The sequence below is a fragment of the Myxine glutinosa genome, chromosome 1, assembly GCF_964187855.1.
Source record: "Myxine glutinosa chromosome 1, kmMyxGlut1.1, whole genome shotgun sequence".
NCBI classification, from domain to species: domain Eukaryota; kingdom Metazoa; phylum Chordata; class Myxini; order Myxiniformes; family Myxinidae; genus Myxine; species Myxine glutinosa.
In genome coordinates, this window is record NC_136261.1 from 204,935,465 (window position 1) to 204,962,704 (window position 27,240).

A 27,240-nucleotide genomic window follows, 5' to 3' on the forward strand; every position below is an offset into this window, starting at 1 on the left:
CAGCTTGAAGACGAATGTCATTTCCTATTTCCTACATCTTTAAGGTTTAATCACATTTTACCTGACTTCTGCTACTTTCTGTGTCTTGAATGTTTTCTTGTTAGTTTTTCTTTATTTCTTTTTGCATTATCCATATCTTTTTCTAACCTTCCCATAGCCCCTTACCTAGAGTGGCTTATGCCTTGTTTGGGGGTGATTTCCATTAAAAATCCCTCATCCTTCAGACATACAGGCTGCAGCCTCTTCCCTCTCTTCAGACCTTGACAAAACCACAAGCTGGTCAAACACTTGGAATATCTCTTTCAATCCTGACAAATCTCACTCTCACCAAAAGGACCATCTGGGGAACCCTCCCATTTTAACAATCCTCTTGAGGATGTTCAGTCACACAAACTCCTGGGTCTCACCATCAGCTTTCATCTTTCTTGGTCAAAGCACATTTCTAAGTTGGCCTCCAAAAGCCAGTTGCCAACTGGGAATCCTCCATCGTACAAAGTCCTTCCTTTGCACACCTGAACTCCTATCCACCTACAAGGCCTTCATGTGCAGTTTGATGGAATACTGCTCTCCCCTCTGGGCTGGCATCCCTGCCTCACACCTTGCTTAGCACTTGATATGTTGTGGAAACTAAAGCCTTCCAGATCATTGGGAGCTCCCACACTGACGCCGTATCACTTTTCTATCACAGACAGGTCTGTGCTATCTCGGTCTTCTTCCGCCTCCTTTCTGGTCTTGCACCCTCTGCCCTCGATGTGCTTTGACCCCTCCCCAGGTTTCTGCAGGGTGTGTGCGATCCACCAGCAACGTGCTTGTGGTGAAACCCTCAAATCGAGAATCACTTCTCATCTCCACTCATTTGTTCCTCATTTATCCCACCTGTGGAACGAACTTCCACCCTCTCTTCAATATCACTCTTCCCAGCAGGTCTTCAAGACAGCTATTTACCACTACCTCAGATCATCCCCCATCCAAAAGCATGACATTTGTACTCCCGTTATGCCACCCCACCACCTCGAAATTTCCAGTTTATCCTTCCTGAGAGTTTGCTTCTGTATCCATCTTGTCCAACCCTGCATCCTCCCCTACCCACATTCATACCCACATCCCATGTTTGCCAGTCTCCATATATTTCGTCCCTTGGCCTTGGAATTTCTCCCCTCTTGCTGATATTCCTCTCGTTCTGATGCATTATGTGTTCTAACTCTTCCACGAGCCTAGATTTGCATACCAAAAAACAAAAAAATTCTGCTAAACATCTCTCTCTGCACCTCCAAACCCTCGGCTTCCTCACTAAGTTATTTATACATTGCTTTCACTGTCTCCTTGTACTTTACAGCAACATGATCTTTGCATTTCCATCCTTGATAGTCTTCCGGCCCATGCTCTGAACTTCCTTCCTCTTCTGCACGAGCTCAACAAACTCCACAGGCTTGTCCTGGGCCATGACATGTTGGGTAGAATAAGTGAAGCAAGAGGTGAAAATATAATTACACTCACAGAGGTAAAGATTACTTTACAAGAGAATGTGTTGCACAATTACTCAGCAACCTTGGGATGAAACATGCAACTTTCAACAACACCAATAGAACTATACAGTCCCAAACTCGGCTCAGGTAGGCCGAGATGTTATTATAATGTTCAAAATGGTTATAAAATAAATAAATAAACGATTCAATGTTTTCATTCATGCAAGTAACCTATTGTGGGTAAGTGTACCATACGAGTCGAGTAGAGTAGTGTACATTTCAAGTCGAGGAACTGCAGCTGCTTAAATATTCTTGCTCGAGAGCTGGTTAAAAATGAATAAAAACGAAAATGGGTTGTCACAATAGAACTTCTTTATTGCTTTTACAATGCCTATAAAATCTTCACATTCACTACAACGACTGCAGTTGATAGGTTTAGCCGCATCCCAATGTACCTCCCCTGCAGTCACACAATGGATTTATTTGACAGTCGAGTAGGACCATCAATAGTTTTCCACACCCTAATGATGTGCTATTTGAGCAAGGCGTGCCGTACGCTTCAAACAATGTGGGAAGGGAAGATGAAACCATACTACACTAGTTCAAACAGTCAGTCTACCTCTGCGTAAACAGCAGGGCAGGTTACCTGGAAACAACAGAGTCAAATTACTGACATTTGGTGCAAAACTGTGTACGTGCTGCTTCAATAAGTAGGGTATTTTGAGTTTGGAAATCAAACCTTGCCTTTCAAATGTCAGAAAGTTGCACGAATAATCTGGTGGCATTAACCGAACGCTAATGGAAAACATGAACAGCTCACCTCGCAGAATAAGTGGGAGGGCTACCCACACCTGATGTCTCTGCCCCCTCTGGGTTCTCTCTCTCCGCTGGTACAGCGCTAAAAAGCAAAATGCAGCACACAGTTCACTTCATTTTCCAGACCATCAACATCCGTTAGAGGCAAAGCATTTCCAACACAATCATGTGCTTATGTTTAGGCCAAATAAGGTCAAACAAATGGATTTGTTTGGTATTGATGCAAAGAGATTTCCGTTGTCATGGATCATCTTTCCAAGTTACAGCACAGGTGAAATGAAGATTTCATCTAAAATCAAGGTCTTGATCTAAAATAGGGCATCGATCAAGTTACTGTTTTATGCCACATGTGAAATTTACCACACAAAAGGTAAAGAACAGGTATGCATAGATAGACACGGATCAAGGAAATTAAAGATGTTTAGTTGTGGGGTGTTAAGTGTGTATATATATATATATATATATATATATATATATATATATATATATATATATATATATATATATATATATATATATATATATATATACACAAAGAATTAAGTTAAGCACCCCCCCCGTTTTTGTACAACCTCGCACATTACAAGTTTGTTGTCGTCAAAACAGTGTAATATACCCATGATATTGCTATATTTTCTGGAGAAGTGATATTATGGTCACATAAAAACATAACAATCATGCCGTTTTCAATATTGTATTCTGAATAATTTAAGGTGAAAATTTTTGGGAATTTTAGGCATATTTTCACCTCAATTTAAGTATGGAGCTATAGGTCCATCACGGACAGTGTGGATGACGTTTATGTTTTCTAACGTACAGTCATTGTTCTGAGAAGACCTCTAGCGATCTTTGCGTCAATAACGTGTGTAGGACCCACGTGATCGGATCACTGACTCAACCAATCACTTTTTTTCACTTTGATCACTCAAGTTCATCAATGGATAATTGCTAATGTCATACCAATCATTATTTGATCTCACATACCTTAGAATATATGCCAATGTATACATATACACAAAGAATATAGATTAGGGGGTGCTTACCTTAATTCGTTGTGTAGGGGTGCTTAACTTAATTCTTTGTGTATATATATATATATATATATATATATATATATATATATATATTATATATATATACATATATATACATATATATATATATATATATATATATATATATATATATATCACTAATATGCTATACTAGCAGAAGTACCCGGCATTGCCGGGCAGGGGAGGGGAGGGGGAAGGGCAAGGGGAGGGGAGGGGAACGGGGTGGGAGGGGGAGAAGAGGGGGGGAGGGGAGAAGAGGGGGAGGGGGAGGGGAGAGGGGAGAAGAGGGGGAGGGGGAGGGGGAGAGGGGAGAAGAGGGGAGAGGGGGAGGGGGAGGGGGGAGAGGGGAAAAAGAGAGGGGGGGATGGGGAGGGGGAGGGGGAGGGATGGGAGGGGGAGGAGGGTGGGAGGGGGGAGGGGAACGGGGGGGGAGGGGAGAAGAGGGGGGGAGGGGAGAAGAGGGGGGAGGGGAGGGGAGAGAGGGGGGAGGGGAGGGGAGAAGAGGGGGGAGGGGAGGGAAATGAGCATGGGAGCATGGGGGAAAAGAGGGGGGGATGGGGAGGGGGAGGGGGACCTAGCCTTCTTGATACAGGCACATTTGTCAGTTGCTGCCACTCAGCCCTAAGCCGATTAGCTGACTTGGTACGGCCATTGCGGACTAACCGGTGCAGCTGGCGATCATCCCTCCTTGTGGTTCTGCGGGGACGTCCTGGCCTCGGTATTGGAGTAGGGACACCCCTCTGAGCATTTCGTTTCAGGATCTTTGACACCTATCACTTTTCGCTCAATCTCCCAATGGTGAAGAATCACTTACAAAAATTAAATAATTCTCGTATCCGAATACATATTCAGATCTTCACCAAAATCGAATCAATTTGTCCGTGTCACACACCCAACCTGTCCACCAAGTTTCGTCCAAATCCGTCCACATTTTTTGAGATATCGTGTTATATATCGTTTTTGGCCCCGTCTCCCAATGGTGAAGAATCACTTAAAAAATTCTACTCGCCGGATCCGGCTTGCCGGATCTTCATCAAAATTTAATCATTTCATCCTTGTCACATAGCAAAGCTCTCCACCAAATGTCGTCCAAATCCACACTTAACCTTTTGAGATATCTTGTTCACAGACAAACCATCAAACAGGCAGACAGGGGTGAAAACATAACCTCTATCCACTTTTGGTAGCGGAGGTAATGATAGAGACCTTAAGGAACTTTTTTAGTCTAATGTTAATTGGGGAAGCCAGCAGACAACCTGAAAATGTATAAAGGAGAGGAACACATTATTTGCTAAAATGCTACAATGAAGTAATGCATTGAAACCAAAGTGGAATTTTGCTAAATAGAGTTCGTCTTTCCAGGCCACTCACGATGTTGACCGACTGCCTTTGGCAGCCAATTGCATAGGTAGAACAGCAACATTACGTGCATCGTCATGTGCGAGCGAGCATGTCATGGAGGTGGCATGCGATGGCATATTTGTCCCCCGTCGCATCGCGGAGCGAAAGGGGGACTATGGTTTTCCCCTCCGTCCGTGTGTGCGTGCGTCCGTGCGTGCATGCGTACGTGCACTGCAATATCTTTATAAAAGTAAGCAAAGGACCGAATTCTAATTTGGTGTGTGGGTGCAACTAGGCATATGGAAGAACCCTATTGAAAATTAGGTCGCCACGTCAAAATCCAAGATGGCTGTCACCATATCGAAACCTTGTGAGCACGATATCTTGAAAAGTAAATGTCTGAACCTTGTGAGCGGAATATCTTGAAAAATAAACGAACTACTAACTTCGAATCTGGTGTGAGTGTACCTACGCATAAGGAAGAGAAGAACGCTATTGAAAATTGGGTCGCCACGTCAAAATCCAAGATGGCCGCCACCATATATATGTCTGAACCTTGTGAGCGAAATATCTTGAAAAATAAACGAACTACTAACTTCTAATCTGGTGTGTGAGTGTATCTACGCATAAGGAAGAACGCTTTGAAAATTGGGTCGCCAGGTCAAAATCCAAGATGGCCGCCACCATATATATGTCAACCTTGTGAGCCGAATATCTTGAAAAATAAATGAACTACTGTGGCGGACACGAAAGCACTGACGTGGTGACATCACCCCGCACACCAAGTGGGGATGGGCCACGCCAGGGAGAGAGGCGTGGCCTCACGATATACACGGGGCGCGCAGCCCTGAGCAGCTTAGTGCTGCAGTTTGAGTACTTTCAATAAAGACTCTTTTATGAACCGCGTTGTCCGCTTGCTCTTTGCGTAAGCATTAGCGCGCGCAGCATCGCGCTTCATATGGTGACCTCGACGTTGGATCTGCCGTAGCGATTCTTCCGAACACGACGCCATTGCAATGGCAAACGACAAGGCAATGTCGATTAAACTTCCCGAATTTTGGGAGGCCCAGGCCGAAGTCTGGTTCGTCCAAGCCGAAGCCCAATTTCAGCTTCGGCGCCTCACCGGCGACGACACGCGCTACTGCCACGTCGTCGCCTCCCTCGGGCCCGGCACAGCCGCTCGAGTTGTGTCCGTCCTTCGCCACCCACCGGACGGCCACAAGTACGAGGCACTCAAGCGGCTACTCCTAGCCACGTTCAGCCTCACGGACGACGCACGGGCCGACCGCCTCCTGGATCTCCCCGAGCTCGGCGACACGCGCCCGTCGGTCCGAATGGACCATATGCTGTCACTGTTGGGCGACGAAGCCCCCGGTTCTCTATTCCGGGCGCTTTTCCGTCGCCAACTTCCAGCGCAGGTTCGCCTCGCGTTGGCCGGGACCGGGCTAACGGAACCCCGAGCATTGGCAGCCGAGGCGGACAGGTACTTCGCGGCTTCGGATACGCGGGCGAGAGTCGGTGCGGCCGTCACGGACCTCGAGGCTGATGCTGCTGATGATGCTGATCCACAGCATCAGCTTACACAGCATACGCAGCATGCTGATACGCCCCTCGTGACCGCCGCCACGCCCCGCCCACCGCCGCGGCGAAAACCGCCACCGCAGGGAAAACCGCCAACTCCACCGGCCTGGCGGAGCCAGCCACACTCCTCCAGCTGCACCACCTGGTGCTGGTTCCACGCCAAGTTTGGCCAGGAGGCTCGGCAATGTCATCCGCCATGTTCCTTCAACAGGTCGGGAAACGCCCGGGCCAGCGCTCAATAGTGGCGATGAGCGCCGGCCGTTCGAGCAGCCTGCTGTTCATAACGGACACCTTATCCGGGCGCCGTTACCTGTGCGACACGGGAGCGCAGGTGAGTGTCGTTCCCGCCGGTACGTCAGACAAGCACACCGCGGGTGGGGGCCCCGCGCTGCTTGCCGCGAACGGGACGCCCATCCGTACGTACGGAAAACGCTGCCTCTCTCTGCGGTTCGGAGGGCAGGTTTTCCGATGGACGTTCGTCACCGCCGACGTGCCCATGGCACTGCTTGGCGCGGACTTCCTGTGCGCTAATGGGCTCCTGGTCGACGTAAAGCGCAGACGTCTTGTCCAGGCCGAGACGTTCAGCTCGCTCGCTTGTGCGCTGCCCAGCTCGTCGAGCAGCTCAACGAGCGGCTTGCCAAGCGGCTTGCCGAACGGTTCGGTTCCGGCCACGTTGGTCTGTACGCTTCCGGCAGCGGACGCATTCACCCGCCTCCTCGCCGGCTTCCCAGCCCTCATGCGGCCCACCTTCTCGGCGGGGGCCGTCAAGCACGAGGTGGCCCATCACATCCCCGTCGGGCCACCGGTCTACGCCCGGGCACGCCGCCTCGAGCCGACGAAGCTGGCGGTGGCAAAAGTGGGGTTCGCTACCCTGGAGCGACTCGGCATCGTTCGGCGCTCAGAGAGCGCTTGGGCGTCGCCGCTGCACATCGTGCCGAAGCCCGGCGGGGGATGGCAACCGTGCGGGGACTATCGCCGTCTCAATGACGCCACCACTCCCGACCGCTACCCCGTCCCCCACATTCAGGACTTTTCCGCCCGTTTGGCGGGCATGTCCTTCTTCTCGAAGGTGGACCTCATACGCGGCTACCATCAGGTCCCCGTCAGGCCGGAGGACGTCCCGAAGACGGCGGTCATCACGCCATTCGGACTCTTCGAGTTCCTGCGGATGCCCTACGGTCTGAAGAATGCGGCTCAGGCGTTCCAGCGACTGATGGACAGCGTCCTGCGCGACTTGGATTTTGTCTACGTCTACCTGGACGATATCCTCGTCGCCAGCGCGTCCCGCGAAGAGCACCTACGCCACCTCCGCACGCTCTTCGAACGCCTGGGCCAGCATGGCCTGATTGTGAACCCCGCAAAGTGCCGGTTCGGCGCCGCCATAATCGATTTTCTGGGGCACCGTGTCACCAGGCACGGAGCCGTCTCCCTGCCGGCCAAGGTGGAGGCGGTGAAGGGGTTTCTGCGCCCCCGCACGATCAGAGGGCTGCAGGAGTTCCTGGGCATGGTGAACTTTTACCATCGGTTCCTGCCCCGTATCGCCCAGCTCCTGCGCCCCCTGCACGAAGCTCTCCGAGGTAAGCCGGGCAAAGGCGACATTACCTGGACCGAGCAGATGGGCACGGCGTTCACGGGCGCGAAGCTCGCCTTGGCTAACGCCACCATGCTCGCGCACCCGGCGCCCGATGCACCGATCGCCCTCACCACCGACGCCTCGGACTACGCGGTGGGCACGGTGCACGAGCAATGGGTGCGAGGAGCTTGGCAACCGCTGGCGTTCTTTAGCCGGCAGCTTCGCCCGCCCGAACGCCGTTACAGTACCTTCGACCGCGAGTTGCTCGGGCTTCACTTGGCGGTCAGGCACTTCCGCCATCTGCTCGAGGGCCGTGCGTTCACGGCCTTCGTCGACCACAAGCCGCTGATCTTCGCGATGGGCAAGGTCACCGAGCCGTGGTCGGCCCGGCAGCAGCGTCACCTCTCGGCCGTGTCCGAGTACACGACGGACATCCGGCACGTCGCGGGGAAGGACAACCCGGTGGCGGATTGCCTTTCCCGGGCCGTCGCCCACGCAGTCCACCTCGGCATCGACTATGCCCGGATGGCAGCGGACCAGGCCGCTGACCCCGACGTCCAGGCCTTGCGGACCGCCATCACGGGCCTCCGCGTCACCGAGGTGCCGTTCGACGGCGCGGGCGCGGCCCTCTTGTGCGACGTCTCCCTCGGGCGTCCTCGCCCCATCGTGCCCGCAGGCTGGCAGCGCCAGGTGTTTGACGCCATCCACGGCCTGTCCCACCCGGGCGCGAGGGCCTCCCAAAGGTTGATCGCCGACAAGTTCGTCTGGCATGGCCTCCGGAAGGCCGTCCGCGGCTGGGCCAGGACGTGCCTCGCATGCCAGCGCGCCAAGGTGCACCGGCACACCCAGGCCCCGTTGGCCCCATTCACGGTGCCGGAACGCCGGTTTGACCACGTCCACGTGGACCTGGTGGGACCTCTGCCCCCCTCGTGGGGTTTCACCCACGTCCTCACCATGGTGGACCGCACCACCCGGTGGCCGGAGGCCGTGCCCTTGGCGTCGACGACGGCGGCCGATGTCGCTCAGGCTTTCATCGCCACCTGGGTCGCCCGGTTCGGCACCCCCTCAGACATCTCGTCCGACCGCGGCCCCCAGTTCACCTCGGAGCTCTGGGGGGCGGTCGCGCAGGGGCTCGGGGTCCGGCTGCACCGAACCACGGCCTACCACCCCCAGGCTAACGGCCTGTGTGAGCGATTTCACCGCTCATTGAAGGCCGCGCTCCGGGCCACCCTCCGCGACGGCGGCTGGGTCGACAGGCTCCCCTGGGTCCTGCTGGGCCTCCGGACGGCGCCCAAGGAGGACCTGCGCGCATCCGCGGCGGAGTTGGTCTTCGGGCAACCGCTGCGTGTGCCGGGCGAGTTCCTCCCCGACTCCACGGCACCATGGTCCGCGGCACAGCAGCGCTCCGCTCTGCAAGAGACCGCCCAGAGGTTCGCCCCGGTGCCAACGGCATGCCACGGGCACACACCGACGCACGTCGCCCCGGAGCTTCGCACGGCGGAGTACGTCTTTGTCCGCCACGATGCCCACCGGACACCACTGCGGCCCCCGTACGACGGGCCTTTCCGCGTGCTGGAGACCGGGGCGAAGCACTTCACCCTGGACATCGGCGGTACTCCTGACCGCGTTTCTGTAGACCGCCTCAAGCCGGCCCACCTCGACGTGGACCATCCACCGCCAGTGGCCCGATCCCCGCGTCGGGGCCGCCCCCCTGCGGGCGGACCCCCGGCACCGCCCAGCCCCGCCGCCCCCCGGTCCTGCAGCCGGAGGCATCCCAGATGGCATCCCTGCATCCCAGACGCCGCCAGTCGCCAGGGGGCGCTTCGGCCGGGTCATCCGTTTGCCCCGCAAACTGACCCTTCAGGTGCGCGGGGATTCTGGGGGGGGTGGCGTGTGGCGGACACGAAAGCACTGACGTGGTGACATCACCCCGCACACCAAGTGGGGATGGGCCACGCCAGGGAGAGAGGCGTGGCCTCACGATATACACGGGGCGCGCAGCCCTGAGCAGCTTAGTGCTGCAGTTTGAGTACTTTCAATAAAGACTCTTTTATGAACCACGTTGTCCGCTTGCTCTTTGCGTAAGCATTAGCACGCGCAGCATCGCGCTTCACTACTAACTTTTAATCTGGTGTGTGAGTGTATCTACGCATAAGGAAGAACGCTATTGAAAATTGGGTCGCCACGTCAAAATCCAAGATGGCCGCCTTGCGTCTTCCACTTTGTCAACTCACATCACTTCACCGACGGGGGACCTAGGCGTAACGCTTGTTTTTATTACGAGGTTTTTAAACATCCATCAGTAAATGCTAGTTGATAGGTCAATCAGGTTGATATCCCATCCAACGGGAGGTGGACATTGATGCAACACCCTGCCTGGTATTCGTGTAATGGTTAGAGCATCCGCTCCAGATCTGGAAGTTCGGCGGCTGTAACCCCAGCCGAGTCATGCCAAAAATTTTAAAAACATGACGTTCTGCTTCCTTGCTTGAAGTTCGGCATTTAAAAGGTTAAGAACAAGGACAATTCCCCTATGCTGGCACCCATGCGTAGGAAGAAATTCATCCTTGGGAAATGCCCTACAGGTTACCTCTGCTACCAAAGGTGGATGGAGGTTATGTTTTCACCCCTGTCTGTTTGTCTGTCTGTCATCAGTTTGTTTGTGAACAAAATATCTCAAAAAGTTGTGGACGGATTCGGACGAAATTTGGCAGAGAGGTAGTGTATCTGACAAGGACAAAATGATTAGATTTTGGTGAATATCCGGATTCGGATCTAGAATTTTAAAAGTGATTCTTCACCATTGGGAGATAGGGCCCAAAACGATACATAGAAGGATATCTCAAAAAGTTGTGGACGGATTTGGACGAAACTTGGTGGACCGGTTGTGTTTCTGACAAGGACAAATAGATTCGATTTTGGTGAAGATCTGAATATGGATTCGGATATGAGAATTATTTAATTGTTTAAGTGATTCTGCACCACTGAGTGATATGGCCAACCAGGCAGAGGTATGCTCTCTACCGAGTGCTGTTCTAGTTTCAAATGCAATGAGAAAGGAAGCAGCATTGTTGTGGCGTCACTGGTACCCAGAGTACCCCGGGAGGTAATGGGACTTCTCCAAGCTCGGTGGTTATATTTGTGTCGTTTAACAGTCCTATGTTGCGTCGTGTATGTGGTGTATACTGTTGGTTGTTATCTTCATAGGTGGGTTTCAGAAGGTGGAACGGAGTCCTCCCAGGTCTTGAAGTATCCATCTCCATGTGTGTGTATGTGTATGTGTGTGTGTGTGTGTGTGTGTGTGTGTGTGTGTGTGTGTGTGTGTGTGTGTGTGTGTGTGTGTATTCCACATCTCCAAGTGGAAAAGGTAAGGAAGGTCAGGTCACCATTGGAAAACTATCTGGTTAGCCTGTCCCCCATGCAGCGGAAGACAATAATTTGCAAATATGTGTGTGTGTGTGTGTGTGTGTATGTGTGTGTGTGTTTCATTGATTATTATCTCCATAATTTGGGTTTCAAAAGGTGGAACGGGGTCCTCCAAGGACACAAAGTATCCACCCCCGCTTCGGTGAAGGATTGTAATTCATGGGCTAAGTTGTGAATTTGTGTTGTTCTCAGAGTTTTGTTCAAAGGGCTCTTGCCAGGATCGTCACTGAGCCCCATACAGCCTCCAACTGTAATTTGTTTGTGGTAATGTTCCCAGGGATGGTTTTTAAGAGCTCTAAGGTTTATCTTCATCATTCCCATTCCGCCAATTATCACTGGTACAATTTTGGCATTCTTCAGCTTCCAGGATCTTTTCACTTCAATTTTGAGGTCTTGATATTTGGTCATTTTCTTGATTTCTACGTTGTTTAGACCAAATTGCTGGGTATTGAAACCACAATTAGCAATGCCCTCTTTTCCTTTTTATATCTGAGTACTATGTCCAGTCGCAGTGCTTTGTTTTCTATGTTCACGCTGGATGGGACCATCAGGTCGTACGTAAGCATTGTCATCATTTTCAATGATTGCTTTTGGTTCATGTTTCCATGAGTTTTGTGGAACAGGTATATTGAAATTCCTACAGATGTGCCAGTGGTTTACTCTACATACCTTGTTGTGCCTTTGGGTGTACACTGCTCTGACATGAGTTTTTTTAACTTCTCGATAGCAGCCGACTCGTGCTTTATGTTTCTACCTTGCAGAATCCACACTTGTCTGATTGACTCAGTCCTGCCATTTTCTTAAAGCCATTGGTGTAGTGTCCTTGGTCTTGGGCATCAATAATTAATGATTCATTGTCCATCCCAGTTGAGCTGACCTCTTCTTAGCCATTCCAGTGATTCTTCTTCGTCTATCCCCAATCTGTCCAACTCTTTTTTTTTTCTTTTTTTTAAAAATACTTCCCTGCTCTTCTGTCTTTCTCCCAGTTGTCATTTCATCTTATATTTTTATTTTGCCTTTTTGGAATCATTAGAGGTGTGTGTGTGCATGTGTGTGCGCATGTGTGTGTGTTCAGAAAATGTGTGTTTGTGTGTATCGGTCTATCTGTCAAGGCATAACCTTTTTTTACCATTTGAGCTTTTGTCATCAAATTTTCAACAAACCTTTATTAGGAAAATAAGGAGAAGATCAATTCATGTGTCAAAATGCAAAGGTAAAGTCATACTTAAAGTAAAGTCATAGGAAGTATCAATAGCCCTTATAGTCTAGCATCCACGCATCAACATGAGACAGCTGTTTTTTGTTTTTTTTACCACTTCCCTGTTTATTTATTTCCCATTGAGCTTCAGCATGTCTGTCCAGGCCATAACGTTTTTACCATTTGATCTTTTGTCATATAATTTTCAACAAACTACTATTATGATAAAGTGCAGAACACCAATTAATAAAATTTACAATTTCATTTTTCTTTTAGCTGTTGTTTTCCTCAAGTTTAGTTTTTTTCAAGAGGACAAAGTGGACATGGACGAGCTTTGCAATTTGAGATGCTTTGTTACTGAAATTATTACTGAATGTTAACTGTAGTTTCCTTTCATTATCCAAAAGTATGGTATAGGTCTATTGGGAATTGTAAATGTAATAATTGGATGGGTAAATTTTTGAATTTCATGATAGAGTGAGGGAAGAGGTTAATAATGTAACAATCTCCCAAAAACGTAGACATTTTGCAGTTTTTCAAAATCTTGGAAAAGGGCAGGTATTGGAGACCATTATGAAAACGGTGAGGGGGAGGGGGGGGGGGGGGATGTTTTTTTTTTGGGGGGATACAAGATCGAGGCGCGTGTAAGAACTAACATTAATCACAAAAAAACAAAACAAAGGGACACACAAAACATACAATAAAGGGAGCGGGATACAATATGGGGAGAGAGGGAAGCACACAAGTACAACAGCGGAGAACAGGGACATTGGGAGATCTGTGGGAGGGAGAGGGCTTGGGGGGAGGAGGCATGGGAAGGGGGGGGGGGGTGGGTGAGGTATAAAACACATGGACACTGCTCGGACTTCCTGGAAAGAAGTTGGTATTTCAAAAAAGTGGATCTGGGGTGAATTAACTGGGGTAGAAAAGATCAAGGTTCTGGATGGGGGATGACAAGAGATGGTGGTGAACAGCTGTTTTAAAGACCTGGAGGGAGGAGAGGGATTGAAGAGACTGAGGGAGTTTGTTCCAGAGGCGGGAGAAAGGAATGAAAGAGTGAAGGTGAACAGAGAGTGTTGATTTTGGCAGTTTAACCATAAGAGGGTTGCAGGCAGATCTTGTTCGACCTGCAGGAATATTTGGGGGACAGAGCACAGAGAGCTGGAGGAGCAAGGCCGGAGAGGATTCGGAAGAAGACAGATAGACTGGACATGTCGGTAGAAGACAGAAAGACTGGACATGTAGCTGCCTGCGGTGAATGAGTGAAAGGCCCGCACAATCAGCTTCATCGAGGGAGATTCCAATGATTCTGAAAGCTTTTGTTTCAACAGCGTGAAGCCGAGCTAGGTGTGAGGCAGGAGCACCAGCCCAGAGGGGAGAGCAGTATTCCATTGAGCTGCAGATGAAAGCCTTGTATGTGGTGAGGAGCTCAGGTGTGCCAAGGAAGGACTTCACACGGCGGAGGATGCCCAGTCGGCGACTGGCTTTGGAGGCCTGCTTGGAAATGTGGTTTTCCCAAGAAAGATCATGGCAGATAGTGAGACCCAAATGCTTGAGCGACAGAACTTCTTGGAGAGGATTTTTGAGAAAGTAGATCGGAGGGTTGTCCAGTCGGTCTTTTCGGAGAGACATAGTAAGAGTGTGAGATTTGTCAGGATTGAAAGACGTGTTCCACTTGTTTGACCAGTTTGTGATTTTGTCCAGGTCTGCAGAGAGTGAGGCTGCAGACTGCCGTTCTGAGGGATGAGGAATGGAGCGGCAGAGAGTGGAGTCCTCAGCAAAGAGATAGAGAGGATTTTCCAGAGAGTCGGAGAGATCATTGATGAAGACCAGAAAAAGACACGATGGGAAAACAACAAACGATGTTGCGACAACAAACGACAAGCTACAAACGACAAACAAAAACAACAAACGACAAACAATTAAAAACACGATGGGAAAACAACACCTTAAATATTTTAAAATAGATCTGTACCAGTGTCACATATTGATAGCTTTATACACTGTGATGTCATCAAACTAAGGTGTCAAAGCAGGATAAGGAATAAAGTACAGAAGTCACCCCATGCCCAATAGTGCGTGCACTTTTTTGTAAACTGTGATTACTGCACTGTGTTGAAAACACAACAATAAACAGGAGTTCTCCATCTTAACCTACAACAGATCCTTCCTTGTGTGTCCAGAACAAATAGCATGAACCTCAACTGAATACGTCACAGAATGCACTTGGTTAGCAACACCATAGTGAAAGCTATACATTTGTTAATAGCTGCAGGTTTATGTACTAGTTCCCAATTTTGCACTTAGATATGCAACTTGTCCACTGGATTACCTCATTTCAGGATGTGTACAAGAACCAAAATGGCGGCCCAATGCCAATATGGAAAGCAAAAATTATGCATTTTTTTTAATGTGGAGGTTTTAACTTCCTATAATGGAGCAATACAGTTCAAAAAATGAGCTCCGATCATGGAAAATTGCACACACTTTGGTGAGGAATAAAAATAAAGTCCTGACAGTGCAGACGAAAATAAATATCTCCATGCCAGGCCACCTGGGAGTTACAACCCACAAATATTGCCCAAGTGAAAGCATGTTGTGGAAAAACTTGCATGCAGGTTTGACGTCTTGATAAAAACCATCCATTTATTATTGGGAGAACAATTATTATTATTATTATTATTACTGATTTGAGACTGTCATGCAAAAACGGAACTGGCACAACAACAACACGCAATTTGGACAATAAATATAAGAATTTTAACATCAAAAAATCCAAAACAACTGAATACCCACCTCATTTGATAAAAGTTATTCAAAGAAAAGGCCAACTATACACCCAGAAATAAGCATTTGTGCTAAAGAAGGATAATGCACATTGGATCTGATGCAGTGAGATCACCATAAAAATACCTGGTTAGCCTTATGCAAGGCCAATCTGTGCTGGGGCAGAATTTTTAAATAGCTGCATATGAACATTCAGAATAATGAAAATTTTAATCTGCACAAGATTCATCACAGCCAGACTCACCGACACTGACTGGAAATTGAGGCGCAAGGAGCAGGACGTGGAAGGTCGTAATGGTGTTCCAATGGTTCAGAGAGAAGCTGAGGATGAAACACGAGTCACAGGAATGAAAGGTTTTTAATCCTTATTTGGAGTTTCCAATATCAGATTCACCTTCGAACCCAATTCTTACCTGTGGCCCGATAAAACCGTATAAAGATGCAGAGTCCGATGACTTGGAAAGTTGGAGTTGAGGATTTTGAGGTTGTGATGATGGTGCCTGGGATGAGGGAGTCCTTATGTGATGGTTAGCATTGAAAGGAGGATACAAAGGAGGATGTAAGGGAGGAAGTTTGGTGCTCAAATTCAATCCCCATTCTCCACCAGAAGAACGAGAGGAATGAAGTTCATGGAACTCGTGATGAAATGGAGTAACGTGGGGTATATTTCCCATACTTCCTACACCCACTCCCATGGAAGTATCAAAGTGGTACGATCGACGATGAGGAGGAGGTGTGGGCATGATTTTGGAAGTCGGGGTCGGAGGTAAACCTCGTTGAGTTCGTGGTGGTAAGGGGGCTGGTCTGTCAGGTTTGCGGCCAACAGAAGGAGAACCCTGGAAGAGAGCATCAGGAAGAGAAATCTACTAATAAGAGAGAATACAACAACAACAACAAAAAAAACCAGCATCAGGTAGGGAGGGTAACGCAGATGATTTTGGGCCTTTGCCCTTTATCGGAGCAAGAGAGCGAATGCCCAAAACATCCAAGTTCCTTTGCTTCCCACAGCTGTTAGCATACCGTCTTGCTGTCACCCTCCAATTGATAAAACCTATCATTTCAATTGTCTGCAAATGCAGACCAACACCATCCTTTAAAAGGTGTAGTATTTACACTTGTTGGAGTTATGTGATTCAGCACGGTGCAGAACTTGCGCAGAATCGATCTCCACGCACAGAAATGACTTCCGAATGCACAATTCTATCAGGACTGCAGTCTCAATTGTTTGTGTACATATTTCAAAATGAAATACAGCACTATAGATATTGCATAAGAATATTGAAATGGCCTGAGACCGGCGTTGTTTGCATATAACCAGTAAGGCACTCGGATACACGTGCTGCTATAACGATATGTAGCATTGTACCATTGATAAATGTCCCATTGCATGCTGTGGACGCAGTCATTTTGTTAATGGTCATTGTAATTTAAACCCACCATTGTTATCAAAACATCGAATTTGAAATAGAGTGAGAAGTGCATGGAAGAAGTTTCGGGAACTGAGTGGTGTGCTGACGAGGAGGGGAGTGTCGTTGAAGCTGAAGGGAAAGGTGTATGCTGCATGTGTGAGAAGTGTTATGATTTATGGGAGCGAGACATGGGTAATGAACGTAGAGCAGCAGCGAAGGCTGGAAAGGGTGGAAATGCGAATGGTTCGGTGGATGTGCAGAGTATCGTTGAGAGAGAGGAAGACAAATGATGAATTGCGAAAGATGATGGGAATAGAGCCTGTGATGGATGCTGTGAAGAGGAACAGGTTGAGATGGTTTGGTCATGTGTTGAGGAAGGATGAAAGTGACTGGTTGAGAAGAGTGATGGAAATGAATGTAGAAGGAAGTAGAGGACGGGGAAGACCAAGAAAGACTTGGCTAAAGATGGTGGAAGAAGAAATGCGGGAAAGGGGATTAACAAGGGGAGATGTAGAAAATAGAGCAAAATGGAGAAGATCGTCATGGGGACCGCAAGGCTAACCACCCGCTCTAGCAGGGAAAATGGCCTTAAAATGCCTGTTGTTGTTGTTGTATTAATCATGGGTCATTTATGCTCATCCTCCCCATACCTCACCCACCCACCCCCCCACAAAAAAACCCATTTACTTTGAACATATTACCATTTATTTGCTGTGATTATGGCAATTCCATATAACTGAAATCTGGTGTTTATGATAAATGTCCATTAGCTCTGCCTCCATGTCAGGTACCTCTCCACATCGCCATAGCTCTCTAAATACGTCATTCAAAATAAGAATGTGACAATGACAAAGCTCTCCCTCCCCATCCGTAAAATGTCCTCTCATGCCAAAACCCCTCTTGGTACATTGCATATCTACTCTCTGTAAGCTTCTTTGTACACGCCTATTTCACAGACTTCCTATACACTAGTGCAGATAATGTATTCCATTTGTTTATAGTCTTCAAAAAGAAAGATTCACTTTGAGCAAATCTATCACCAACAGCACATAATACGTTTGTGTTTTGTCCTGTTCGCTAACACTCCACCAGCTAAGTCTCCATGTTGGGTACCTTTTTGGATCAACATAGCTCCATGGGAATGCCAGTAATAATGCCTCAATTGTGCTGTTAGGCCACTGCCACATCTGCATCTGTGTAAGTATTCTGTATCAAAAAAATAAAATAAAACATTCCTTCACAATTTTGTCCGATAGGCTGATTCAAAGGAGGAACACTTACCTTTCAACTGTCTAGTATTGGTGCAATTATCAGCCCGACCACAAACTGTTTGGTTGACATTTCATTGGCTGGGTGTTGCATCACAAAGTGTACCATCCCTCGGATGGACGTTAAGCCGAATGTACCATCTGCCAGCATTAGCTGGCAGACATTAAAGATCCCACACTGTCTTTCGTGAAGAGTAGGTGAGGTACAGGTGGGTGAACAAAGTACAGATTTCTGTCAAATTCAGGGGAATGATGCTTTGTAAAAGACTTGGGCTAACCGTTGCTCTAGAGTCTAGCCTGTTGTTTGAAATACTTGGGCCAAAACCTCTCCAGCCAACCACACAAAAAGGTGGGAATAATTGGGGCCATTAAAATAGCAGTCATAGATTTCTTCACAATTGCAAACTTTTAGACCAACAATCTGAGTTGGCTGCAATCTCAAAATAGACCTTTTCACCTGACATTATTAAAACATGCAAACTTAGCACAAAACTTCATATAAATGCTGATGATACCTGCAGTTTTTTACTCCACCAGCCATAACAGAACTGCTGATAATCTTTACCGTTAATCCCCAGAAAAGTTCTGCACCCTTAAGTATGCCTATCTACAGTACCACTCCCAAATAGTAAACAGGAGTAAAGAAAAAAAAATACTTTTGGGGAGATGGATGGAGAATGGCTCGGAGAATGCGTAGATCGGTGAAGCAAATCAAGTCGAGGAGGGACAGGTGGTACGTCAGATGGCTGACATGTTAGGGAAGGACCAATAGGCGAAGTAATGGATCCAGGAGGAGCAGGCTCAGGAGGTGGACGTTTGCGATGCATTGTGGGAGAAGTCATGGGGGATGATCTCTGAACCTGGGGGAGAGTGGGTCAAATAAAAAAAAGGTGAAAAGGTGAAGTAAGGTGAATGTTCAGCACAACACAAACTATGATGAAGGTAAGGTCTCAGGGAATAATAATACAGCGATAGGGTGGGTTGCTATGGGGGGAGCGGGGTTTGGGGGGGGGGAGGCAGGGAGGAGGGGAAGGAGAGAGGGTAGATCTCATGGAAGTAAACCACGAGTACAGGGGGAGCTGGGTGTAATACAAGGAACCTAGGGGGAGGGGCTAGGTGTCATGTAATGAAAATTGCATGGGGGCAGGTCTCATGGAAGCAAAGAGGGAGGGGAGTGAGGGGGGGGGGAGGGTTTGGAGATGGGCGTTTTAAGGAAGGAGACTGTGGGAGGAGGGTTACTTGGAAAGGAAGAAAACCGGGAGATGGGGGAAAGATTATTTAAAAAACCACCTTTCAGAGGCCATTTTTCCCCGCAAAGCGGGGGTTGGCCTATTTCGGGCACCGTGGTTGTTGTTGTTTTTGTTGGTCCCCTTTTTGAAGCAATGTTTTACAGCCGGATGCCCTTCCTGCCGCCAACCCTTTTTGTCACCTTTTACGACAAACAGGGAATTACCAGTGAACTGGTACTCAATTAGCCGACCTCGGAAGGATGACAGGCTGAATCAACCCCCCTGACGTTAATTCAGCGATCGACCGGGATTCGAACCCAGGATCCTAGGATCCTAAGCTGGCACCCTAGCAGCTAGCCCAATACCAGAGCTAGCCCAACACCAACACCAGAGGGGGAAAGATTATAATCGAAGCAAAATAGGGTGAGGGTGGGGGAATTATGGCAGGAAACTGGAAGAACAGTTCTCGTGAAAGGAAACCGGCCGGACGGGTCTCGTCAAAGGAAACCGGCGGGACGGGTCTCGTCAAAGGAAACCGGCGGGACGGGTATCGTCAAAGGAAACCGGCGGGACGGGTCTCGTGAAAGGAAACCGGCCGGACGGGTCTCGTCAAAGGAAACCGGCGGGACGGGTCTCGTCAAAGGAAACCGGCGATACGGGTCTCGTCAAAGGAAACCGGCGAGACGGGTCTCGTCAAAGGAAACCGGCGGGACGGGTCTCGTCAAAGGAAACCGGCGGGACGGGTCTCGTCAAAGGAAACCGGCGGGATGGGTCTCGTCAAAGGAAACCGGCGGGACGTGTCTCGTCAAAGGAAACCGGCGGGACGGGTCTCGTCAAAGGAAACCGGCGGGACGGGTCTCGTCAAAGGAAACCGGCGGGACGGGTATCGTCAAAGGAAACCGGCGGGACGGGTCTCGTCAAAGGAAACCGGCGGGACGGGTCTCGTCAAAGGAAACCGGCGGGACGGGTCTCGTCAAAGGAAACCGGCGGGACGGGTCTCGTCAAAGGAAACCGGCGGGACGGGTATCGTCAAAGTAAACCGGCGGGACGGGTATCGTCAAAGGAAACCGGCCGGACGGGTCTCGTCAAAGGAAACCGGCGGGACGGGTCTCATCAAAGGAAACCGGCGGGACGGGTCTCGTCAAAGGAAACCGGCGGGACGGGTATCGTCAAAGGAAACCGGCGGGACTGGTATCGTCAAAGGAAACCGGCGGGACGGGTATCATCAAAGGAAACCGGCGGGACGGGTCTCGTCAAAGGAAACCGGCGGGACGGGTCTCGTCAAAGGAAACCGGCGGGACGGGTCTCGTGAAAGGAAACCGGCGGGAAAGGGTCTCGTGAAAGGAAACCGGCGGGACGGGTCTCATGAAAGGAAACCGGCGGGAAAGGGTCTCGTGAAAGGAAACCGGCAGGATGGGTCTCGTGAAAGGAAACCAGCGGGACGGGTCTCATGAAAGGAAACCGGCGGGATCGGTCTCGTGAAAGGAAACCGGCGGGAAAGGGTCTCGTGAAAGGAAACCGGCGGGAAAGGGTCTCGTGAAAGGAAACCAGCAGGACGGGTCTCGTGAAAGGAAACCGGCAGGACGGGTCTCGTGAAAGGAAACCGGCAGGACGGGTCTCGTGAAAGGAAACCGGCGGGACGTGTCTCGTGAAAGGAAACCGGCGGGGATGGGTCTCGTGAAAGGAAACCGGCGGCACGGGTCTCGTGAAAGGAAACCGGCGGGATCGGTCTCGTGAAAGAAAACTGGCGGGATGGGTCTCGTGAAAGAAAACCTGCGGGACGGGTCTCGTGAAAGGAAACTGAGGGTTGGATTGAAGGGGAAAATTACAGAATGGAAAATTACAAATTACAGAATCAAAAACAGGTGTCTCAAAACGTGAAAAATATTGATTGATCAGAGAAAGAATTTGCATAAAATTACATGGATGAGATTCAAAATTGGGGAGTGGAGAAAGAAGAATGGATGAAGGTGGGGTTAAAGGGAATGATGCTACATGAAATTAAGAAGCGTAAAGCCATTTATTTGTAGGATATGATAAAATACCCTTGTTCTTGCCATGTAACTCAACGTAGGGCAACCCCCCTCGTCATTTTTTATCCCGTCTTCTCGGCACACAGAGTCCTCAGGCTCCATCCCCCAACCTTCCATCTCTTCAAATCCTAATGATGCCTCCTCCATCACCCCAACTCCCCAACCACCGAAAGCCCCTCGTCCTTCTCCACGGGGATCAAATGGGTCTACGACAATGGGCTCTGTTCCTTTGATCTCACATCGACAAAATGGACAACCAAGGCCATCTGATTCCTGCGGGTGAGAGCAAATCAATTAGGTGAGAGGAAGAAAGAAAGCAAACAAAAATAAAAAAGAATGGGTAAAAAAGAATCAAGCTTTGTTGTAATAATTCCTCTGTTACCAAGTAACCCTTCTGGCGGGTGAGTTTTCTTGCACCATTGGAATAGAAGCAATATTTTTGTCAAAAATGGAATTTTTTTGGACTTCCTCATGTATTGGAGGCATTGACAATTATGCATACATACATGAATTCCAGATGAGAAATAAATGCAGGTCAGCTTTAATTGAACAGATGATAATGAAAATCCAATCTCTACCATATTGCTGTCAGTTTTATATTATGAAAATAAACAAATTCCAAGCAGTATTAATGCCAATAAGTGAGACACTGAGCATGAACGACATACAGTGCATTCAGAAAGTATTCAGATCCCTTCACTTTTTTCACATTTTGTTATGTTGCAGCCTTGTACTGAAATCGTTTAAATTCATTTTTTTCCCCCTCATCAATCTACACTCAATACCCCATATTATGACAAAGAGAAAACAGGATTTTAGAAAGTTTTGCAAATTTATTAAAAAGAAAAAACTGAAATATCACATTTACATAAGTATTCAGACCCTTTGCTATGACACTTGAAATTTAGCTCAGATGCCTCCAATTTCTCTTGATCATCTTTGAGATGTTTCTACACCTTGATTGGAGTCCACCTGTGCTAAATTCAATTGATTGGACATGATTTGGAAAGGCACACACCTGTCTATATAAGGTCTCACAGCTGACAATGCATATCAGAGCAAACACCAAGCCATGAGATCGAAGGAACTGCCTGCCGAGCTCGGAGACAGGATTGTGTCGAGGTACAGATTTGGGGAAGCCGACAAAAAAAAATTCTGCTGCATTGAAGGTTCCCAAGAGCACAGTGGCCTCCATAATTCTTAAATGGAAGAAGTTTGGATCAACCAGGACTCTTCCTAGAGATGGCCGCCCAGCCAAACTGAGCAATCGGGGGAGAAGGGCCTTGGTAAGAGAGGTGACCAAGAACCCGATGGTCACTCTGGCTGAGCTCCAGAGATCCTGTGTGGAGATGGGAGAAACTTCCAGAAGGATAACCATCACTGCAACACTCCACCGATCTGGGCTTCATGGCAGAGTGGCCAGACGGAAGCCTCTCCTCAGTGAAAGACGCATGAAAGCCCACTTGGAGCTTGCAAAAAAGCACCTAAAGGACTCTCAGACTGTGCGAAACAAGATTCTGTGGTCTGATGAAACCAAGATTGAACTGTTTGGCTTCTGTCTGGCCACTCTGCCATAAATCCCAGATCAGTGGAGTGTTGCAGTGATGGTCATCTTTCTGGAAGTTTCTCCCATCTCCACACAGGATCTTTATGACCAATCAATTGAATTTACCAAAGGTGGACTCCAATCAAGGTGTAGAAACATCTCAAAGATGATCAAGAGAAATGGGAGGCACCTGAGCTAAATTTCAAGTGTCATAGCAAAGGGTATGAATACTTATGTCAATGTGATATTTCAGTTTTTTATTTTTAATAAATTTGCAAAACTTTCTAAAATCCTGTTTTCTCTCTGTCATTATGGGGTGTTGAGTGTAGATTGATGAGGGAAAAAATGAATTTAACCGATTTCAGCAGAAGGCTGCAGCATAACAAAATGTGAAAAAAGTGAAGGGGTCTGAATACTTTCTGAATGCACTGTATTAAAGCAGATTCTCATATCTTGAACCAGATCATAAATGACCTTTATGACAAGCAGGTCTGTAAATGTACAAAATTGGATAAGCGATACAAACATCGGCATTACCGAGTAAAGGCAGAGTAATGTCAGAAAGGGTAGTGGCCAAGCGCAAGGATGACAGAGTGGCATTCCGGAGGTTGTGATTTCAAATCAAACTTAAAGTACCATCAAAAAGTATTCATATCCCTTAACTTTTTCACATTTTGTTGTGTACGGCTTTCATGAAGAGTCGGCAAGTTATCAATGGCATACTCAACAAATTACAAAGTCCTGCCACCTTCAGTTGAATATCATGCCTGCTCAGCCACTTCGTGAAAGTCTTGGGGCATAAACATTCCCTGGCCGACCCCAGAAGTGAAAATAAAAATTATATCCTGCTCATATGGGTCACTGATGGAAAATGGTCGCACAGCAGCAAGAATGTGAACATGAAATAGAGCAGGCATGAAAGAGCTGTAACATTAAATGACTACACGAGTCTCCAAAATAAGATAGTGCATGCCTGTGCTTTATATAAATATGTGTGACATTTTGGTCAATGCTAAATTAGTAGATTTGACATAATATAAGAATGAAGGCCTTTATTATCTAAGAACATGACATCGTATTTTGTTTGCCACACTCCATTCCGTTAGGAACTGGAGAGGACAACAAGGTTGAAAATATGCAGTCGCCAGCTTACAGGCCACAGCTTAAACCCCATGAAACTACTTTGGGTTATCTGCAGACAATGCTTGAGAGTCAGAATATACAGACCACAATTTCAAGCTGAACTTACTAGGAGTAAGGGCATAATATTGTTGCGGATATGAGGACTGTATATTTTTTGATTGTGTATTATTATTATTATTGTTTATTCTGCGCCCCCCTACCTCCAGAGCTGTGTAAAGGTGAAAGGGCATCCCATAATTAGTCCACGAGCATACACATCAGCCAAATAATAGAATACCCCTGTTGATAGTTATCTCTTATTCTGTGTTTTAGAGTAAGGCTGTGTCTCCCATTAATTGAAGTACTCCATTGCACCAGTGAAAGAGAATAGATCCCCTTTCCTTCCCATCCCCAAAATCTCCATTTCCTTTTACATCCCCTTCCGTCATTGCCGGGCCTCGATTGCCGAATTACCTCCCCTCCAATAACCGCCATTGAACATGTGCTCGAATCGGAGAAGAAAGGCGTGCCCGCCCGTCGTCATCAAGGGCGGAGCCAGAGGGTCGCATGACCAACCAGGGCCGAGGTGAGCACACCGATGGGCGTGTCCTGAAGGCCGGCGGCTTAATCGCCGGAGGCGTTATAAAGGCGCGCACGCAGGAAGCAAGTGAGTTGGTCGTGGAGAGAGTCGTGAGGAGTCAGTCAGTGGAGTCGGTGGTCAGTTGGTTGCGTTGGTTGCGGTGAGGAGTCGGTGGTGGTGGTCAGTTGGTTGCGTTGGTTGCGGTGAGGAGTCGGTGGTAAAGAGTGAGTGGACCAAGAACGAGTTGAGGGTTTGGACCAGACGAGTCGGACAAGGCCTGGCAAAGCACGCGACGTACACAGCAGCCACAACAGCAGCTTGGGGGCCTGAACGGCGGTTTGGAGCAGGGCCGTGAAGGAACGGCGGCTGCTCAACGCGCCGGTTGTGCTGCAGGACCCCCTTGGACTTTCCTCTCCCTCCAGCCATCCACCTCCTGCCTTTCCATCCTTCTTGTGTACGTGAGTTTGTTCTGTTTGTTCTGTCCTGGGTTAATTAAGTCTGTATAAGCTAGTATTTTCCCTGTGTCACCTGCGTCTTATGTGCTTGTAAATAAACGTGACTGCTTTCTTTTTGCTTGTGTGTAAATAGTCAATAAATTCAGTAGTATTTCCAAACCTTTCTTTGCCTTCGTTTTCCTCTTTGCATTCGTCGTTTTAGTCTTTTCCCTCATTGAGCAGCTGCGGTGCGATCCGGCCAACGTTGGGTTCTAATCGGGGAGTAACTGTTCGGACGCGGTAATACACCACCGCTCGGTAAAATAACATCTTTAATCCGCGTCTGTAACAATATCATCTTGCTTGATTCTTGATATCTACCCAAATTTGCTTTGGAATATTAATAAAAGACACAATATTATTCGGAATAAAATATAAGGTTGAGAAATATACCTCTTTTCACAGGAGAAATTAGAACGACACTCGGTAGAGCGCATACTTATGCCAGGCTGACCAGTTTATGTTTTGTATCCCATTGATAGGCCGGATCAGCTGACCTGAACCAAAATTAAATCGGCTTATTCTTGTCATCTAACCAACTCATCCACCAAGTACAATGACTTAATCCATCCACACCTTTTAAAAATATCATGCTATACAAAGTTTTAGTTCCATTTCTCAAAGGTGAAGACTCGCTTAAAAAATCAAAAAATTATCGTATCCGGCTCTGGATCTTCACCAAAATTCATCAATTCGTCCTTCTCATACATCCAACATGTCCATAGCATTTCGTCCAAATCCGTACGTAACTTTTTTGAGATGTTGTGCTGTACATCATTTTGAGCCGTCACTCAATGAGGAAGAATCACTTAAAAAAATATCATATCCGGATCTTCACCAAATCCAATCAATTCTTCCTTGTCATACACCCAACCTGCCTATCAAATTTCGTCCGAATCCGTCAACAAATATTTAAGATATATTGTTCACAGACAGACAGACAGACATACATACAGACATGGGTGAAAACGTAACCTCCGTCCACCTTTGGTAGTGGAGGTAAACATGGGACAAGCAACTCTGGGTCCAGTTAAGTGTCTTTCCACAATGAACTTCTCTGGCTGAGGTGTGGTGGGTTGGGCTGGCCTAAGATATTGGTGGTTACAGTCAGGCTGGATTAATTTGGGCCATGGTGAGGTGTAATTGTTGCCATATCATGAGTGAGCAATGTGTCTTATTATTTGACATTGGCGAGGTTGGAGGGAATGCGGGCGGAGGGTTGGGAGGTGGGAGGATTCCCTTTTCCTGAAAAGGAATTGATCAATCTTTATGGGTTTTGTAAATGAAAAAGCACTGAGAAAATGGTTATCTGGATGTTGGGAAAAGGGCAGGATTACACATCATTTCATAAAGGAGAAGCAAAACCCAGCTCCAACAATGTATATTTTTATACAAGTGGAAAATAAAAACATCAACGACGCCATTTTTGGTCACATCATGTACAATTATAAAAGCTTACAAATTATACTCGTACAATGATAAAATGATACAATTATACAAGCGAAAGAAAAAGGAAACAAAAGGGTTCAGTTGAATGGACAATAGACTCGTCAAGCATTATGACCTTCCCAGATTGCACACCAAAGCTGCTGACCCAATTGTGTGCCGACACTTCTGACCAAATAGCAGTTCTGTTCCCATACAACTGGCTGTCTGGGTTTTATGACGAGAATCCCCATATAGTTTCTCTCTTTGGAAAAAACATTCAGGCACTTCAATGCTATGGATAAAAGGTAACTTCGAGCATGTTACATCGTTGGTGGTACAGTGATACAAAGCTTATAGGAATCATGTTAAGACGTACCTGCCAGGCTGTGAGGCATGCGGTACACATGAGGTGGCCGCAGGGTTCAATTTTCACATCCTTGTCGCTCTCTGCACAGATTTTACACAGTTGAAATGTGGATCCCATTTCGCAGTACAGCTCATATTGTTCCTAACAATGGGTTGGGGGAGAGGTAGTAACATGATGATTGGATTAAAGAGGCTCAGGGCTTGTGGCCAAAAGGAAGGGAAGGGGGAGGGTGCAGCTCAGAGTATGGGAGAAAAGTGAAAGGAGGTGATACACACCTTTAGAAAGAAAAAGGATTCAAGCATGAATACCGTATGCGAGATAAAGATAAATGTAGTTAGATAGGAAACACAAATCTGACTGGTTATTTGATCTTGAGGTGGGATGTGTAAATCAAAATTTCGAGAATGTTGCAGACTCCAACATTCCCATTCAACAGGTGCAAAGGGAAAGAGTGAGGTGAACAGGGGAGAGGGGTGGTGGGGAAGGTCAGGGGAAAAGTGAGAATTAATGGATGGCCAGAG

The 27,240-nt window shown here is 47.8% G+C and overlaps 1 protein-coding gene across 1 annotated transcript in view; it reads right to left on the reverse strand.

Annotated features, from left to right (window-relative positions):
* The window catches only part of LOC137433123 (E3 ubiquitin-protein ligase CBL-B-B), a gene marked incomplete in the record, with an annotated part of 121,810 nt that overhangs the window by 19,691 nt on the left and 74,879 nt on the right, over nucleotides 1–27,240 (reverse strand). Inside the window, 6 exon segments of the mRNA XM_078782740.1 lie at nucleotides 2,287–2,364; nucleotides 15,488–15,564; nucleotides 15,657–16,079; nucleotides 18,577–18,780; nucleotides 21,195–21,455; nucleotides 26,729–26,860. Of these exon segments, the coding sequence (XP_078638866.1) occupies nucleotides 2,287–2,364; nucleotides 15,488–15,564; nucleotides 15,657–16,079; nucleotides 18,577–18,780; nucleotides 21,195–21,455; nucleotides 26,729–26,860 (1,175 nt within the window).